Consider the following 18,878-nt stretch of genomic DNA (forward strand, 5'->3'; position numbering starts at 1 on the left):
CATTTCTTGAAACAAAAAAGTACCGAAGCAATCTAATAATACTACAGTGTCACTAATTAGGCCTCTATACGCAATTCCTGTTTTTAAGAAGGTTTTTTTTTTATTATTATTTTCGGGTAGGCCTAAATGCGTTACCGATGCAATATTGAAAACCTGAGTTTGTGAATGAAGGTTGGAAAGAAGACGTTTTGGTGAATCCATAATAGTGGACGTGAAGTATTCTTTTTTGGATTTCCTGAGGTACCGTAACATTATACCATGGACCTATCATTTATAGGTCCATGATTATACTACTACTACATATTACAACTAATTATATATGTAATTCCTGAAGCTTGTTTTAAGAATGTTTCTTTGCGGTAGTTATACAAGACGTTTGGTGAATTTATAATAGTGGACGTGAAGTATTCTATTTTGGATTTCCTGAACCAAAGGTACCGCAAAATTATACTAATACTACATAATTATTACAACTAACTATACGTAATTCCTGAAACTTAAGAATGTTTCTTTGCGGTAGTTATACAAGACGTTTGGTGAATCTATAATAGTGGACGTGAAGTATTCTATTTTGGATTTCCTGAACCAAAGGTACCGCAAAATTATACTAATACTACATAATTATTACAACTAATTATATATACGTAATTCCTGAAACTTAAGAAGGTTTCTTTCCGGGTAAATACGTTACCGTTATAGTTATACAAAACGTTTGGTGAATCCTTAATAGTAGACATGAAGTATTTTATTAGATCCTGAACCAACGATACAGCAACAGTGTACTTCTACTACTATTAAAACTAATATATACGTAATTTCTGAAACTTATTTTATGAATTTTTCTTTGTGGGTAAATGCCTACAATAAAAATTTAAGTTTGTTGATATTTGGAAACAGGACGTTTGGTCAACCCATGCTTTCATCATCCGACTACACATTGCAGTAATGGAAATATACCAAGAAGTATTGTCGACCGAGCTAATTAGAGACTCGAGTATATTCAATTATACGGATGTCGCTAGTTTTTGTATCGACAGAAATTTTACTTATACTCCATCTTATTTGTATACAAACTTTGAGACTGTAAACATACTAATCATTTTACCGTTACTACTTTTTCTGGCAATTCTTACAAACTTGGTGTTTATCATCGTTGTTGCGCGTGCACCTCGCATGCGCACGACAACAAATATTTATCTTGTGTCGTTAGCTTTAGCAGATCTTTTGTATACAATAATTGGAATTACGGAGAAGCTCCACGCGTATATAAGATCGCCAATTTACTTTGACAGTGCATATTCTTTAGACTTATGGTGCGCAGTTATGCCTTTGTTGAAGAACGCAGGACTTTTTGCGTCGATGTTCCTGGTGACTGTGTTCTCTTACGAGAGATATGAAGCAGTCTGTCATCCTCTTACAAAACATAGCCTCAGTTCCAAACGACGCGCACTCAAACACATTACGATTGCTTGTGTTTTGGCGCTAATACTTGCCGCCACAACTGTTCCAGCATTCGCAAATAGAGTCGTTGCCTGTCTGAAGAAACTTGCAGAAGACGAACACTCTGATATTCCAGACACGATAATTTTATGCACACCGGTAAAGCAACGGTTCGAACTTTACAATGATTTCGTCCAGACTCTTCCGTTTTTTCTTGTTATGATATTCAGTAACGCTGCGTACGTTTTGATTATAATAGAAATTCGAGGAAGCGCAAGAGATGCGAAACTAAAACGTGCGGATTCAAGTCGAGTTATTCAAGAAAGCATCAACATCACAAGGATGCTGATTGTAAATGGTGTCGTGTTCTTTATCCTAATGGCACCATTTCACATTTTATCTTTAAGTGGAGTGATCAGTTCCATAATCACGGGTGAGTACCTTCTATCGGAAGAGGCATTTAGATGGATTATACAGGTCGTTCGGGTGCTTGCATACTGTAACGCTGTCGTGGATCCGGTGATCTACAGCGCCGTTAATCCGTCGTATAGAAAAGCCATGTACCAAGTCATTTGCTCGCTACATATACTGAGAAGGAAAAGGTCGAATAGCTTTGGCACTTACTCGATGTCATACCTTCTGACAGAGCGCGACAGAAGACCTTCAAATGTGAACGAAACTATAACCTAAACAGCGGACACATCCAGATGATCTCAATCATCGTTGGCTCTTAATGGATACGAGTTCTTCACTCATTTTGACATAGCTGTTGGATGTATCTGTGCACCGGAGTAGGCTAACCCCCTACTCTTCCGTATATGTACTAGGTTATAATTATATGTAAACGATATTGATTGGTGTACACCGGACCTTCAGTTTAAAGTCCTTATCCGAGTTTGTTTTATCACCACGAACTATGGCCGAGGAGAGTATATTCCTAATAATAATTATAGCTATGATTCACGGCGCCCTGTCTTAACCGCTTGGTGGACACTCGCAGTACTGGACACTCGCAGTACTGGACACTCGCAGTACTGGACACTCGCAGTACTGGACACTCGACCTAAATAAAAATACCCCTGAAATGTCAATTCACATCATAAACTACAGTATTAGGATTTTTTCACTTATCGGAAAACGATAGGATGGGTCGAACAGAGAAATGCAAAATTGAAAAAATACATTGACTATGATAAATCGATTGCGTGCATTTTAAGACGATTTATAAATCTCTGTAATAGACTTCTAAACGAACAATACAAAATGAATTCTAAACAAGGCCATATACATGACTGCAGTCGTGTGCTCAAATTTGAGTTAGTGTTGACCGACCGACCAACCGACCGACATAGTGAGCTGTAGAGTCGCATTTGCACGCGACTAAAAAACGACGCATGTTATAATGTCAAAAAACCCCTTATTTCATGTTTTTTTCTTTGTGATTATATTTTGTTTTCCAAATGGTCTTACGACTACAGACAATTATTTGTCCCTGTAACAATGTAAATATTGATATTGCTGAATAAATGTGAATTTGAAAAAACATCAGGACGTTTGTTTGAAGTAGTGGTACTTTACCAGAAATAAATATTTAAGCTATTTTTTTTTATTATACAACTGTGTAAAGGCATAATTAATAATTTACTCGGATTTAAGAACTTTTGACCAAATCGAATATGGGAGAGGGGTTGAATATTGAATGTGTATGTTTTGTTCATTATTTATTTTATAGGCCTATATCTTTTGTTACGTCAAATTGCATCAACTAGACTTATAAATATGTAGTAAATTATAATATACGTATATATACCAATTGAATTGTATTACGAAGTATTTATTTTTAAAATGTTTGTTTGTATATGTATATTTTGGTCTTGCAATAAAATAAAAATGATCTCAGTGTAAGAACATTAAGGCCAATTTACACAGACGAGCGGTAACGGTAAACGGAATACAAAAATATAGAATCTTATCTCTTATGACCATTTACACAAATCGCAGAGCGCTACCGTTCGTCTGTGGAAATTGACCTTTAACCTTTATTGATAACATTGTAACATACATAATAATAGCTAATAAATGTCAATTCAATTCAAATTCTATCCATTGCATCTTTTCAGCAAATCATAAGGATACTATAAATCATCATCCTCTTCTTCAACTAATCTTCTACTAGACTCCAATCCTGTTTTTCTTTTAGACATTAGTGGTTTCATTGCTGTTGCTAGACTCTGGTACAGTCGTGGAAACAGAAGCTCTTGTGTTGCTAATAGTTGCTTTGTTCGATGTCTTTCCTGAAAAATTCAAACAATGAAATGATTTATAATCTTTAAATTGTCCAAACCTACAGAATTTCTCTAAAATTACGAGCATTCCAGGTCATGGAAACAACCATTGTTTTCAGAAAAGTATCCTTTTCTTAAACTGAACATACAGTAGAACTATATACATATCCAAAAAGTCTGACTCCACAAACTTAGTCCATAAGAAGTTCATCATAATTGAGAACAAGGTCTATGTAGGAAAGGGGGAAAAACAGGTCCTCCAAAAATATTCCGCAGAAACTACTTCCTAGAAATATCTCCTCTTTTTTTCAGAAGTAGTAATTTAAATCTGTATTATGCTGTTAATTGGGACATCATACCCCTTATGAATAGTAGCGAGATCTTCCTGGTAGTGAACTAGAAAGATTCTACAAGCTTTCCTCAAAGCTCTATCTACATTATCAAACTTTAAGTGATAAAAAAATTGCTCATATATGGATATGCTGACGTCATATCTCTATCATATTTAGGAACATCACACTTTTTTTTTGTCAGTTTAATAGTGTAAAGCTTTACTCTTTCCACAAACAACTGTAAATTCATCAGGTATTACCTATCTCCCACCAGTAACAAATACATAAAGAGGATTATATACCTTTGGAGCCTCGAAGCAAGCTGGGCAATTCTCAGCAATGACTGGCAAACGCATCTACGTAAACAAATAAACTGTTTCATTAAATGTAGTTTTGATTTTAACATTATTGTTATTCAGTTTATACAGTAGAACTCCTATTCAAGGGACACTTTTGGGGCTCAAAAAGGTGTCTTCTAAATAGAAGTTGAAAGTAGTGTTAAAAATAGATTTCCCGTCTTGTCCCCTGAATAGGGCTCTACTGTATCTATCAAAATATATTGTGACAAAATAAAATATTTATTAAAAGTTGGTGCACCAAGGCTCAAAACTGACTAAATTATAACATTTTTCTACAACTATTCTAAAAACGTGACAATACCTCTTTAGCAAAGTCTCTGAGATCTTTTTCTCTGACATATACAAATGGTCTGATGACTCTTAAATCACCTTCTCTATAAAAAAAAAAGAGAACAATTGTATTATTTGTTTATAACTACAATAACACTTTTGTACTCTCTCTTCAATTAGTTTGATTTAAAAGTCTATTTTCCTGTGACTTACACACCGGATTACAACATGCATTAAGGCCAATTAACACAGAAGAACGGTAACAGCAATAAAAATATAGAATCTATGTTATTCCTTGTGACCATTTACACACAACGTGGAGCGGGCAGGTAGTTTCCGCTCAGGATACAGATTCTACATGGGACAAGTTACACGGTTTTCCACTTACAGTTACTGCTTGTCTGTGTAAATTGGCCTTTTAACGTTTTCTCGCTTCTGAACTGTGTTGTAAATCAAACTTACTTTACAATATAGTTGGCTTTCATCGTTCTCATAAGGCCATTGTGAAAAACAGACATAAAAAAGCTGAAATAAAAACACACTACACTTTAGAATAATTATTTTAAAAAAATGTACTTAAGACAAGATTATTTTAAATTGGACGTATCAACAATGTTTCATTAGATATCATACCTCTCAGCTAAATCATCTAGATGCTGACCCATTGCAAGTACATTGTAGTTCTCACGTCTTGCGGCCGCGTAAATTCTACCACGTTTCATTCGTGAACAAAAACTACATATTGATGTGCATTCAGGAAGTGAAGCTGCTTGTTCCATTATACCTGTATGAGACACAAAATTTAGTTCATTGACACTTTTGGGGGAGAAATTGAGAATGGAAATTACATATTTTTAAATATTTTTATAGATTTTTGCCCAGTAGTAATTGTTTAGCAATACTATAAATTATATGTCATGTCATAAATCAGAAATAAATCATATTTCAATTCAAACATGTTTATTTTTGTTTAGGCCTAATAAGCCAATCAAATTATTATTATACTTGCATTGTTCTTCATAAAAATATGGCACCCTCAGTTCTGATAGGTAACCTTTCAATGGGCTTGGGTCATAGGTCGATGTTTGTGGATCAACTGTGACTGCACCAAGTTCAAATGCTATATTCTAAAATTAAAATTAAAGAATTTGAACAGATCTTATTTTTAACTAAATCTAAGAATATAAATACAGATTTTGTGATTAAAATACATTGTTTAAAGATTTTTTATCTAAACATACAGATAACGCTAATTTTTTTCAAGCAACAATTTAAAGAAAATTAGTTTAGTCAAAGGTCGACATGGGTGCTTTTAAGTAAATAGTTCCTTTTATCTGAAATGAGTTGCTTTCAACATAAGCCTGCCAGATGTTTTCCATCAACAAACCTAAAGTGTTACAAATTGCTATCTCGTAGTTATACTTACTTTTTTCTTCGCATAATATTGATATTGTTTTAGCGCATGTAGCAGAGACAAACTGTCCTTCCCACCAGATAAACAAACAAGTACTTTGTCACCATCGTGTATCATGTCATATTCCTCAAGAGCCTAGAAAGATTTAATTAAAATGATGACGAGTTTTTCAAATAATTGACTTGTCATTACACAACCTTAACCTCTGTCTACACTATCAATCTAGTTTGACAAACAACTGTGATATGTCCATATATATAAATGGTGACATCATATCACTACCATACTTAGGCAAGACACTTACGTTTGTCTCTCTCCACTCAGGTGTACATGGGTTGCTGATTACTAGCTGCATAATTATGGCAGCTGCCCATACGTGTTTGATCTAATGGCCAGAGTAATAATGTGAAGCGCTTAGAAGCATTGAGCATTAAAGCACTAGATTGACATAATTACCTCTGTTGTTGGTTTAAATATGCTCTTGGGTGGTGGGTAAAACCTTGGCGTTCCATCCACCTCTTTCTTCTTTTTGTTGTTCTGTTTCTGAAACTTATGCTTAGGTTTTGGAGGCTTTCGTTTAATAAGTGGACAGCTGGTTACTGATGTATCTTTAATATCCTTAGTACAAGTTGTTTCTTTTGCTGATTCCGATTGCTTATTCTTTCGTGAAGATTCAAATTTATCACAGGAGCAATTATAAACTTCTGTGTTTCCTCCAGTTGGTAAATCACAGTGACCATTTTCTGGATGTCTAAAATGACTATTTTCTATATCTAGGTTACTATGTGGCTGATATGATAAACATTTTCCAACTGTGAGAGGTAAATGATCTGATGATGTGCACTTCTGTGATATCTTTTCTTTTTCCAGCTCACCATTTATAGCAGAATGAGTATCATCACTCTTTAATGTCTCGTCAGCTGAATGTGATGTCCTCATCTGCACATCATTGTCTTGAACCAAACCATAAATATGTTGCACAGAAGTAATATCTTCTTTTGTTTCTAATGACATTTTGCTAATTTTTTCTTTACAGTCAGATACTCCTGCAGCTAAGACAAAGTCTTTTGTTGATGAACTAATATGGTGATCAGACAAATACTCTGATTTTTCTTCTAAAGAAGGAGTTTTTTGGTCAACCTCTAGTGGTGTCTTCTGGACATCTTCCTTAGAATCATCAGGTCCTAAATGGCATAATTCTACTACTGATTCTCTTTCCACCTTTGCAATTCCTTCCTTTTGTTGATGTAATGTTGTATCATCTGGATGATGTGGTGGATTGAATGGCATTGTATTTGTGATGGAATGACTTGGGTCATTCTGAATCTGAACAGCTTCACTCGGCAGTATAAACCATCGTAAAGATTCTGCCTTTTTGTCAAAAAGCAGAGACTGATCTGGTAGGTCAACCTTTAAAAAGGTAAAAAAAACAAGGAAAAATCAGGACTAGGCACATACATGAAATATAGCAACAGTATATTCTAAATGTGGTTGAATTAAGATGACACACATATGGCATTCATTAGTCTGTTCACAACGGCATCGACTGCAATGCAATAGCACCGGAGTTAGACCCAATCTCTTAGAAGAAGCACTTGGTTCTTCCAAGTCCACATAAGCCAGATGTTTATCCAGTCATTTTAGGAAGATTTTTCTATCAGAACTAAAGATAGCTGATTTTATGGCTATGATTTGCAGCGCCCTTGCCGTTTGCAGCGCCTTAACCTTTCTCCCACTCGACTAAAACATATTCTACTGTAGTTATAACTTACATTCATTTTAGAATTGAATATCTCTGTGGCTAAATTCGAACAGTCCTAGAGAAACAAAAACCAAAACAATTATAACTATAAATAACAGGATTTACAACGGACTAACAATCCTTAAAAGGTTTTTCTTCTAAAAGTAATCAAAATATTTGTTGGTACCTGATAGTTTTCTGGGGACCTTCCTTTGTTTTTTGGGACTGGAGGTTTAGGGTAAGCTAATTTTCCAGTTGCGTAAGAAATAGAACCAAGCCAGCGCCGATCTCTGAATACTTGATGATAACGCTGCTTCCATTCTCCAGTTTCTGGGTTAAACATGTACTGAAATGAAAAATGTTTATGTACAGTAGCAACAGAATTTTTGGAAATTTAATTCCTCGGCCTGATGAATAGTTACGACAGTGAACACATTATTCAATCAAAACTTTTAAATTAATATCTTCTATTTACCTGTGGCAACAATTTCCATCCCTCATTTGCTACCATAGCAACGGAAGAAATAACAAACTCTACCGCCTCATCACTCATAAAATAAGGTAGATTAATACGTGCAAAACCTGGCCTAGATGTAGATAATGAAAACAGTATATTTACAGAATGCAATCTTCTTAATTCTCTTTTTAAACATTATATTTACAAATTGTATTTCTCCATATATTTTAACCTAATTAAATATAATAGTATATATAGAAATGCAACCATATTATTTATTTTAGCAGACTTGCCCCAAGTCTCTAGTTATTGTCTTTTTTAATTTATGTATAGTCAGCTTTTTCATTTGTCTGAAAAAGTATTATACATATTAAACGCCAACTAAGACAACATTTTCTTTTCACCAATATTAGGTCGAAATGCTGTCTAGAGCCTAGACTAAAATTGTAGGTAAATTTTCTGTGGTTTTAATTTTAACCTACAGTATAACAGTTTTTGTCTACTTAACTTTGCAGTATTTAAAATAAAAAATGAAACATGAATGAAAACAATGTTTTTTATGTTAAATGATACATTTACTATAATAAAAATGTTAAATTACCTTAATATTTCTTTTTCAGAATATTCTTGGTACCTTCTCAGATGTGTTCTGTCCAGTCGACTGCAAAACAATAATAAAAAAGTAAATTAAAGTCCATTATAATATCTAATTTACATGGTTAGCCTTCTACATTGTTTGAAAGACATGTGGGTCTCTCTTCCATAAGATGCACACCATTAGTAGCTTTTAGCATACACAATATAAAATAGTTTTAGTAAAATGGAAACATGCAATTTATACCTGTCTTCTAAAAGGAGGGATTCAATCTCTTTTGCTAAATTTTCATCAATGCCAAGCAAGTCCTAAAAATCAAAATAATTAAATCACAGTAGTTATATATTTGGATTGAATTTCAAACTACAAAATTAGGCATGTACGTTATCAGGGTATGCAATATCATAAATGGGGTAGTCTCACCCATCGACCCCACCTTTCCATGGTACACCACTGGGTATATAGGATGCTTATTCAAGCATGTGGTGCTGTACTTACCTGAGCATATGGTACATACCTGAGTGTATGGTACATACCTGAGTGTATGGTACATACCTGAGCATATGGTACATACCTGAGCATATGGTACATACCTGAGCGTATGGTACTTACATGAGCATATGGTACATACCTGAGCATATGGTACATACCTGAGCATATGGTACTTACATGAGCATATGGTACATACCTGAGCATATGGTACTTACATGAGCATATGGTACATACCTGAGCATATGGTACTTACATGAGCATATGGTACATACCTGAGCGTATGGTACTTACATGAGCATATGGTACTTACATGAGCATATGGTACATACCTGAGCATATGGTACATACCTGAGCATATGGTACATACCTGAGCATACGGTCCAGCACAAGCGCAACCTCCTCTAGCTTGAATACCAAACACGTCATTCAAAACTGCACAAATGAAATTATGATGCAAGAACTGTTTGGTGACTGGATGCCTTATAAGGAAGCTGAAAATGGGAAGTCTCTTTAGTGACGTGTTGCCAAGCAGAACTAGGTTTTTACACGTCTTCCAGGCATCTAATGCTTTCCTTTAATATAAAACAAAACTTGAAATAATCAACTTTTAAAATATGATTACTCTATGCAGTATATTCATCATTGGCAGACATGGGGAAATCTTTCAATTAAAGGGTTTTTCACACTTATTCTGGCAATGTTCTGGTCCGCTGTCGACAAATCAAATAAAACGTCAATGTTTTGTTTTCATGCTGCATATTGCTTGGTGCATAGTCGCATGGAGCGTTGTGAAAACGAAACATTGACGTTCAATTTGATTTGTCGGCGTCGAACCAGAACCGTACCGGAAGATGTGTGATTGATGACTATGACCATGTCTTTTTAGGACTTTTTAGTCTTTTGTGTTAAGTTGCTTGTTAATGCTTGATAACTATTTTAATTAACTAGGTAAATATATACAAGAACAACATTATATTCTTATGTAAATTTGATAGGTCTCTCGATTAATATATTATAGTGTTTCTCTGCATGACATTTCTGGGAGTAAATAATAATGAATTTCTGATCTTTTACCTTTATTAAACTTAACTTTTTAACATTTTTGTTATTAGCTAACAGATTTTAAAACCTAGAGATACTCTTTTAACTAATAATTGTATTAACTAATGAGATAAAGTAGCTATATTGTGTTTTTCTCTTTATGCAGAAAGTATTTGAATGGAATCCAAAACAGTAGTTTAATGAATTCCTTACTTGCACAATTCATGCTCCATTTGCATTATCAAATCAGCTCCCACAGCCTGTATATGTAAACAATATTAAAACATATTAAAATGGAAAAGACTTATTAAAACAATAGAACATACTGTATGTCATTACATCATACGTTCACTGACATGTCAACATGAATGTCCACTATCGAAAAATACATATATATCTGTGGACTAGTACCAGTTGACTACAATCCATGTGGACGTGAACTTTGTGCCCGGTCACTCAAACCAAAAAGAAACATTTCTCACCTCCTTCAGCTGAAAAACCATACCAGCTCGGATAGCTCCTACTATAGAGGGCGTACCACCTTCCTCTCGCATTTCAATTTGTTGCAGGTACCGATGACTTTCTCTTGTAACCTTAAAAGGATCGTTAAAATGTTATTTTGAAAGATTGATAAATGAAAGATAGTTACAGTAGAACTCTTTTAAAGGGACACCTTCGAGACCTAACAAAATATCCCATTAATAGGGGTGTGAATTGAGTAGGTGTTGGTCATATAGTGTTAAGATATATTTCATTTTGTTCATTTCAAAGTGTTCTTAAATATTGGTGACTCCTGAATAAGAGAGTCTCAAATGAAGGGTTGTATCTACAACATTGCATAGCGACTGATGTAGTTGAGCAGCTCGGAAAAACTCTCATGAGACGTCAGTTCACATTGGTTTATTCTTTTATGAATCTGTCTTACTAAAGCTCTGCCTACACTATTTTATTTATTTTTTTATTTTATTCATTTCGGCAATAAACTATCAAACTTAGTCTAGGTTCAAGACAAAAATTGGTATACAAGATAAATATTTTGGCACATTATGGCATTTCATACGTATAATACACAAATCGAAATGCCCCCTGGTGGACTAACAATAAAAAATGACAATAAATACAGACTTGGGGCAATTCTATCAAACATTATGTGACAACAAAATATGATATACCTATATATATATATATATATATATATATATATATATATATGGCATCATATATCACTACAATATTTGGGCATCACTACCATATTTGGGTACACCACACTTTTTTGTCAAACTACAAGATAGTGTAGACAGAGCTTTACATTGTATTTTAATTAAAATCTTACAAAGAACACAGAACCGCCACCCCCTCCGTCAGTAGGTACAGGATTCCTGAAGAGTTTCTTCTTTGCAATTAACACACCTGGGGTTTCCACTCCACCAACAAACTTATGGGGTGAAAGGAATATTGCATCTTTATGAGCCAGACCACTGGTACTGAAAGGGTACAAATGAATTATAATTAAAAATATTAACAATCAGGTTTGATTAGGCTGAATGTAGCTGAACCCTCTTAAGCTCTGTCTACACTATCAAATTTTATGTGACAAAAAATGTGATGTGGCCATAATATGGACATAATGATGTTATATCACTACCCTATTTTGGCATACCACTACCATATTTGGGCACAACTAGTTTGATAGTGTAGACAGAGCTTAACACATTATTTCCAAGAATATATCTGACATGAAAAACTTCTCACCTGGTAACTGGATTCATATCAATTTTAACATATGGACCTAAACAAGAAAAAGAGAGAGAGAGAGATCATTTTTAAGCTCTGTCTACACTATTAAACTAGTTTGTGTGCCTAAATATGGTAGTGATAATGCTCAAGTATGGAAGTGATATGACATCACCATGTCCATATATGGGCAAATCACATTTTTTCTCACATAAAATTTGATAGTGTAGACAGAGCTTTAGGAACAAATGCTTTGAAATTCTTTTTTTTTTTGCAAAACAAACAAATATTCAAATTTATATGTAGACCTGTGGTGCCATATTCAGCAATCACACTAATTCAAGTGAGATATTTCTCTTAAATATTAAGTATTTCACTTAAATTTAAAAGAGTGTTTCCCTTAGCCTAGGTGTGAATGGTAAATACAGATCACTTTGACAAATTGTTGACAGTTGACTATTGCATTGTGGGAACAAGTATACATTTTGAAATGCCTTAAATTTCACATAAAATTAATTATAAAGCAAATTATACAGTGATGTAAAAGGGAAAAATTAGTTTTTAGACTTTTTAGTCTTGTGTTCCAAAATCCTGGATCCACCACTATATCTATACATGAAACTAAAGTGTACTATATACCAGCAGTAGCATAGTCCCAGAAAGCCAGAGCATCATAGCGGTGAAGACATGTGGTGATTGAATCTGTATCCAATAGAATTCCAGTAATGTTAGAAGCAGCTGAAAAACAGCCAATCAGTTGCTTCCCAGACTCCTTCCATTTCTAAAAAAAAAAAACAATTTTAAAAGTTTAAATATAAATTGAAGGCAATTACTGCTAAAACTGGATTTTAATTTTTTTAAATCAAGAAAACAGATCCAAACTTGGAAAAATAAAATACTAATAATAAGAGATTTTATAAAAGCAAGGCCAAACCATAGAGGCCACACTATTTTTTTAAATTACCTCCGAACATAGATGGGCTATGAGAATATTTTTTACAAAATCAATAAGTTTTATCACAAAAAACGTGAGCGATGCATGATGGGAAGGAATTGGGAGCAATAGCGCCACCAACAGTATATAAAGTTTTTATTATACCGTGGCGCTATTGCTTCCAAACCCTTCCATCACTTGCGAAATCAAATCCCAATCGACTTGGGAGGTCTGGTAAAACGTTAAAAGTAAACATTCAGAATTAAGGCCACATATTACTTTGTTAGGGCTACATTAGATATTCTTATCATTCTAAATTGATTTCTTTAACTTACCTTCAGTTCCTCTTCCAAGTGAGTCATATTAACCCCTGCTTGTGAATCTTGTGATATACGAACAACCTGACAAAGAGAGAAATAAAAGAATAAGGGCAGGTATGTAACCAGCTTTTTGGAGAGCCAGTCGGCAACAAATTATCCCCACACCCACCCCCGGGTTCGGTGGGATACCCGGGGATTACCGTTATTAGGCCTATATAAATATTGTAATAATTAGTAGTGATGTTTGGCAGCCTGTAAATTCTGGTCGAAAATTTTGAGTGCTGGATGGGTCCGTCCGACACTTACCAGCGTGGTGACATCCCTGTAGAGGGCACTTTGTGACAAAAGCTGTATATTATAGCATTTTTGTCATTTTAATGTATTGTACAGCTTCACAGTCTTGCTAAATTTTTAATAAACAAGTAGATTATATTTTTTTTGAGTGAATAATAAATTCAATAACAAATAATAAATGACCTGACTGACTAATAAATATTTTCAATTTTTAGTATATTTTTTTGTTAAAAATGTATTTGGATAAATTCCATATTTGTTTATTTTTCATTTTGTATGAATATTTGTATTAAAAGAAATGACAAGTACCTTGGCTCCAATTTCTCGCCATGGCAAAAAAGTTGAATGATGCTCAAATGGTCCAACAAATACAACCTGTAGAAATTTTTATTTTTTTTTATTAAGTGTTACAAAATAAGTAAGTAAAAATATAATGAATTAAGAACTTAGAGACTGAGCGAAAACACTTGGCAGAATACTGATACCGACAGAGGGTATGTTATTTCGGCCAATGTTAAAAGAATACAGATTTTTTATTTTAAAACGATTTTCTTGTTCTGCAAGTATATACCCATTTACACCGAAATAATAGTATTAATAATAATGCTCAAGGCCCAAATGGGAAATTAGATAAAAAAAGACAAAAACTGTGGACACTATTGTGCAAACAAACAAACAAACAAAGCAAGTATTATTCTTAGTAAAATTCTATTTTGCCAAGTAATCATGGTCTACTGAACTAATAATATTATACTAGCTAGCAAACAGTCAATCAGCTGGACAGAAAGAAGCTATAATTAATTGAAAAATGCGAATTTAAAAATAATACATAAAATAAAAAAATGAGAAAATTACTGGAGGTGTAGTGAGGTTGAGGGCATTGATTAATTTATGAACTGCTCCTGTGCAACCGGTGCCAACAAATATAACAGCATCATGTTCACTAGCTTTCACAGCATTACGAACAATATCCCTGCAAAAAAAGCATATTTAGTAAATTTTCTTTTAAAAAGTGAAATTAGCATAACAAAACAAACTAGAAAGCCACTCCGAGAGTGCATACCTCCGCCTACTGTAAAATTCTCCTACATAAGAATTCTCCGGTAAAAAAATATATATATATATTTGTGTGTGTCTTAATGCTGTTTGTGATTTACGCTAATTTCACTACAAGCATGTGTATGCGAGTTTGGTGTACACGTTATGTAACCAGCCTTTCAACTAACAATAGATTCAGTTGACTAACAATACAACAGCAACGCGAAAAAACACACGAGTGAATTTGAAAAGAAATAGGTTTTTTAACTTGACTCGCATTAAAAAACCTGTTTATTAAATCTAATTAAGTTTTAAAATTACAAATCACAAATTATAACTCTTGCCTCTTGTACAAAAATGAAGTTTTTTGGACAAGTACTTCCCGAGAAAATGCAATTTTAGTTTACTTGTTAATTTAAGACTGCTCACCGGCTTTTGATAATTCTGTCCTATCTTTTAACACTAGCAGGTCTGAAAATAATTTTTAAAAGTGGTCCAGAATTGGGACCATGGTCCAGATTTTAACCAAAATTGGGCAGTGTTGTCCTTGCACCAGGTGACATGTATGGTAGTAATTTGGAGTCATTCGAATCAAAACTCTGTGAGCGCTAGAGTGATGACAAACAAACAAACAAACACACACACAAACCAAACAGATCAACATACTTGGCCAATTTTCAATTTGGCCAAATAACAAAACACACACAAACCAAACAGATCAACATACTTGGGCAATTTTCAATTTGGCCAAGTAACAAACACACGCGATCGATTACATATACCTCCTTGGCAGAGGTAAATAACATAGTTTTGCATTTTTGTTGGAATATGCACTATACGACCCCCGCGAGAGGTGCATCATACTTTATGATTACCATAGCATTCCTGCGTCAAAAAAAGTGACTAAGCTTTAAGTTACCATGATATGGTGGGTGGTAAAGTAACAGACATTGACACACCATTGTTCATTGATGTGATGTACCAATCTAGGTGTTTTGACTCACCCCTGTTCAATTATCATTTGTAAATGACGCATCCATGACTCGCCTCTCCCAGGGGTCGTATGTGAGTAATTCAATTGAGTGAATTACAGTTAGATACTGATGTTTTAATCTTTTTATTAATTAAATTCAGCAACAATAGTTACCTTGCCTCATGACGAAACAGAGTTGTCTGTAAGGATGTTACTGATGTTGTTGTGTGAGTGTTTCCATACACTGGCAATACCTGTTCACTTATGTAATCTTCAATGAATTTCAAAGAACTATAGAAGAAAAAAAGTAAGCTTTTAGCAGTGCAAAAATGCTTCAGTTGTGTGAGCTGATTTTTATTAAAGTTGTGTGAGCTGATTTTTAATAAGTTGTGTGAGTTGATTTTTAATAAAGTTGTGTGAGCTGATTTTTAATAAGTTGTGTGTGCTGATTTTTAATACGTTGTGTGAGCTGATTTTTAATAAAGTTGTGTGAGCTCATTTTTTAAGTTGTGTGAACTGATTTTTAATAAAGTTGTGTGAGCTGATTTTTATTAAAGTTGTGTGAGCTGATTTTTAATAAGTTGTGTGAGCTGATTTTTAATAAAGTTGTGTGAGCTGATTTTTAATCAGTTGTGTGAGCTGATTTTTAATAAAGTTGTGTGAGCTCATTTTTTAAGTTGTCTGAGCTGATTTTTAATAAAGTTGTGTGAGTTGATTTTTTTTAGTCGCGTGATGAGCTGATTTTTAATAAAGTTGTGTGAGCTGATTTTTAATCAGTTGTGTGAGCTGATTTTTAATAAAGTTGTGTGAGCTCATTTTTTAAGTTGTCTGAGCTGATTTTTAATCAAGTTGTGTGAGCTGATTTTTTTTAATCGCGTGATGAGCTGATTTTTAATAAAGTTGTGTGAGCTGATTTTTAATAAGTTGTGTGAGCTGATTTTTAATAAAGTTGTGTGAGCTGATTTTTAATCAGTTGTGTGAGCTGATTTTTAATAAAGTTGTGTGAGCTCATTTTTTAAGTTGTCTGAGCTGATTTTTAATAAAGTTGTGTGAGCTGATCTTTTTTAGTCACGTGATGAGCTGATTTTTAATAAAGTTGTGTGAGCTGATTTTTAATAAGTTGTGTGAGAGCTGATTTTTAATAAAGTTGTGTGAGCTGATTTTTAATAAGTTGTGTGAGCTGATTTTTAATAAGTTGTGTGAGCGGATTTTTAATAAAGTTGTGTGAGCTGATTTTTTAATTTGTGTGATGGATCAGGGAGTAAAGAATGTATGGATGAGCTGGTTTTTTAAGTAGTGTGAGATGATTTTTACTCGGGGTACCCGAGTCTAGGACTTACTCATCTTCTCTTCGTCCATCTGGACACTATTGAGTAAAAAGTGCAAGTTTATTTTGCTTTGTGCTTATTACCATATTTATTTGTAATTTAAATGGATTAAAAAACTTTGTGTAACCCACATTTTTAGTGTAAGAGGTTTCATAGTGTAGTGGTTGTCAAGTCTGCTTAACACGCAGAAGGTCCCGGTTCGAGCCCTGACGAAACCTATTTTTCTTTAACTTTATGGTGAAATAAACTGTATACGTAATATGATATACAGAGTATATCTCGTTTTATTACTCGGGGTACCGGAGTCTAGGACTCTCTCATCTTTTCCTCTTCTTCTTCCATCCGGACACTATTGAGCAAAAAGTGCGATTTATAAAGTACTACTCCTCCCTTATTCGTTGTAGTATTGAGCTCGGATTTAGCATGAATATACTACAGGGACATGTCCTCTAAGCTATAGAGCCGGATTTTTTAATTTCAAACCGGATGCAGCCATATCACGTCTCGAAGATGGTACCGTATAGCCATATTTGGTAGCGCGGTTATTGATGTGTATGTGACGTTGCATCCGGTCTTATGACGTCATTACAGCTTCTTTCGCTAGTGTACCCCGAGTATTGCATTCGTGCTTGTTCAAGCTGTGTGAGATGTGAGCTGATTTCTTACGGTATGTTGTGTGTGATGATTTTGTGAATTAACCTAGTAGGCTACTTACCGTCCAGAAGCTGTGTAATCACAATATGTAACTATAAAAAGGAGGACAAACAATTAATTATATGTGTGTGCATAAAAATTGTAAGAATTAATTTTTTCATTTCTCAATCTCATAATACAAGGTAGAGGGGAGGGCCTAAATCACACTGCAGTATTATTTATTACATGATACCACAAGAAATTCCATTATAGTGTTCACTAGGGCTATATCAATCAATATTCCAAAAAGTATGTTAGTTTTTTGCAAAGATTCGGCCGTTGCGAAGTGACTAAAATAACAGTATGGCGATATGGGGCGAACCGACTTTACCTGTACGTTGCCCAAATGGTCCAGAAAACGACGTGTTGTTGCCCAATACATTTTCGTCAATGTATTTTAGCAGCAATTTTGAATCAGATTTCTTACTACTTTTAAGCTTTTTCGTAACTAATTGTTCAATTGTATTATTTGGTATTTCATAAAACGTTCTATATCCATGCGTTAGTGTTTCTTGCACATTTTCGTCAATGTTTTTGTTGCACTTCTTCGTACTTATGGAGGCTGCCATCTTTAAATTGATGAGCGCCACCAACGGCTTTCAAGAAAAGCGATGGTGGCGTACTGCTGCTGCAACTTAATTTTACAGTGAGCTGTAAGCCGAAAGCTAGAAGGCGCACTACAGACTGAAAAGGGATTCCAGCTCCCAACACAGGCAGGTACACAGGAGGGGAACCAACAAGATGGCGGCCGTAAATGTGTTCAAAAACATTATAAAAAATATTAATCTAATGTAATACATTAAGACCATAAATTACAACACATATTCTTGTAAAAGAACAGTGAAGTTTTTATAAAATTTAAATTTGGCCTAATTATTGTTAATCGAAATAGAATGAATAAGAATAAGATAAATCTTTACTGTCATTTCATTTATTTATTCGACCAACAAAACATATACCCCTTTCACACCAAAAGCAAAACTCCGGAGACACCCCGGAGTTGACGCCCCGCTGGTTTGCCAGCAGTCAGCAGCAAAGATACTATAGCGCCACGCTATACGATCTTTGGTCAGCAGTCCCAGAACACAACAAGGCGTTCGCGTTTATACGCTTAGCGCGCTGCGTTGAGTATCGTTCT

General features: G+C 34.3%; 2 protein-coding genes across 2 annotated transcripts; one reads left to right on the plus strand and one right to left on the minus strand.

The window, feature by feature from the left end:
• Window positions 1–945: 945 nt before the first annotated feature.
• On the plus strand, window positions 946–2,130 carry LOC140049830 (thyrotropin-releasing hormone receptor-like). The gene has a single exon (XM_072094778.1). It carries the CDS (start codon window positions 946–948, stop codon window positions 2,128–2,130), a length of 1,185 nt encoding a protein of 394 aa, XP_071950879.1.
• Window positions 2,131–3,184: 1,054 nt separating this feature from the next.
• Window positions 3,185–14,077, minus strand: LOC140048909 (uncharacterized). Its single transcript, XM_072093711.1, has 21 exons — window positions 14,018–14,077; window positions 13,430–13,495; window positions 12,800–12,941; window positions 12,179–12,215; window positions 11,760–11,910; window positions 10,909–11,019; window positions 10,640–10,686; window positions 9,753–9,957; window positions 9,140–9,201; window positions 8,900–8,959; window positions 8,317–8,428; window positions 8,029–8,187; window positions 7,873–7,917; window positions 6,557–7,510; window positions 6,113–6,235; window positions 5,696–5,813; window positions 5,320–5,470; window positions 5,149–5,211; window positions 4,718–4,790; window positions 4,360–4,413; window positions 3,185–3,734 (listed from the first exon to the last, which is right to left on the minus strand). The coding sequence occupies exons 2-21, from the start codon at window positions 13,454–13,456 to the stop codon at window positions 3,576–3,578; spliced, it is 2,853 nt and encodes a 950-aa protein (XP_071949812.1). The 5' UTR covers window positions 13,457–13,495; window positions 14,018–14,077; the 3' UTR covers window positions 3,185–3,575.
• Window positions 14,078–18,878: the final 4,801 nt, after the last annotated feature.

The sequence above is a fragment of the Antedon mediterranea genome, chromosome 5, assembly GCF_964355755.1.
Source record: "Antedon mediterranea chromosome 5, ecAntMedi1.1, whole genome shotgun sequence".
Taxonomy (NCBI): domain Eukaryota; kingdom Metazoa; phylum Echinodermata; class Crinoidea; order Comatulida; family Antedonidae; genus Antedon; species Antedon mediterranea.

Coding starts and splice junctions, on each gene's coding strand:
- LOC140049830 (XM_072094778.1), top strand. CDS start 946: ATGGAAATATACCAAGAAGTATTGTCGACCGAGCTAATTAGAGACTCG.
- LOC140048909 (XM_072093711.1), bottom strand. CDS start 13,456: ATGACTCACTTGGAAGAGGAACTGAAG. Junction 11,911..12,178: donor GATATGAATCCAGTTACCAG/GTGAGAAGTTTT, acceptor GTACCCTTTCAG/TACCAGTGGTCTGGCTCATA. Junction 5,471..5,695: donor ATATTTTTATGAAGAACAAT/GCAAGTATAATA, acceptor TGTCTCATACAG/GTATAATGGAACAAGCAGCT.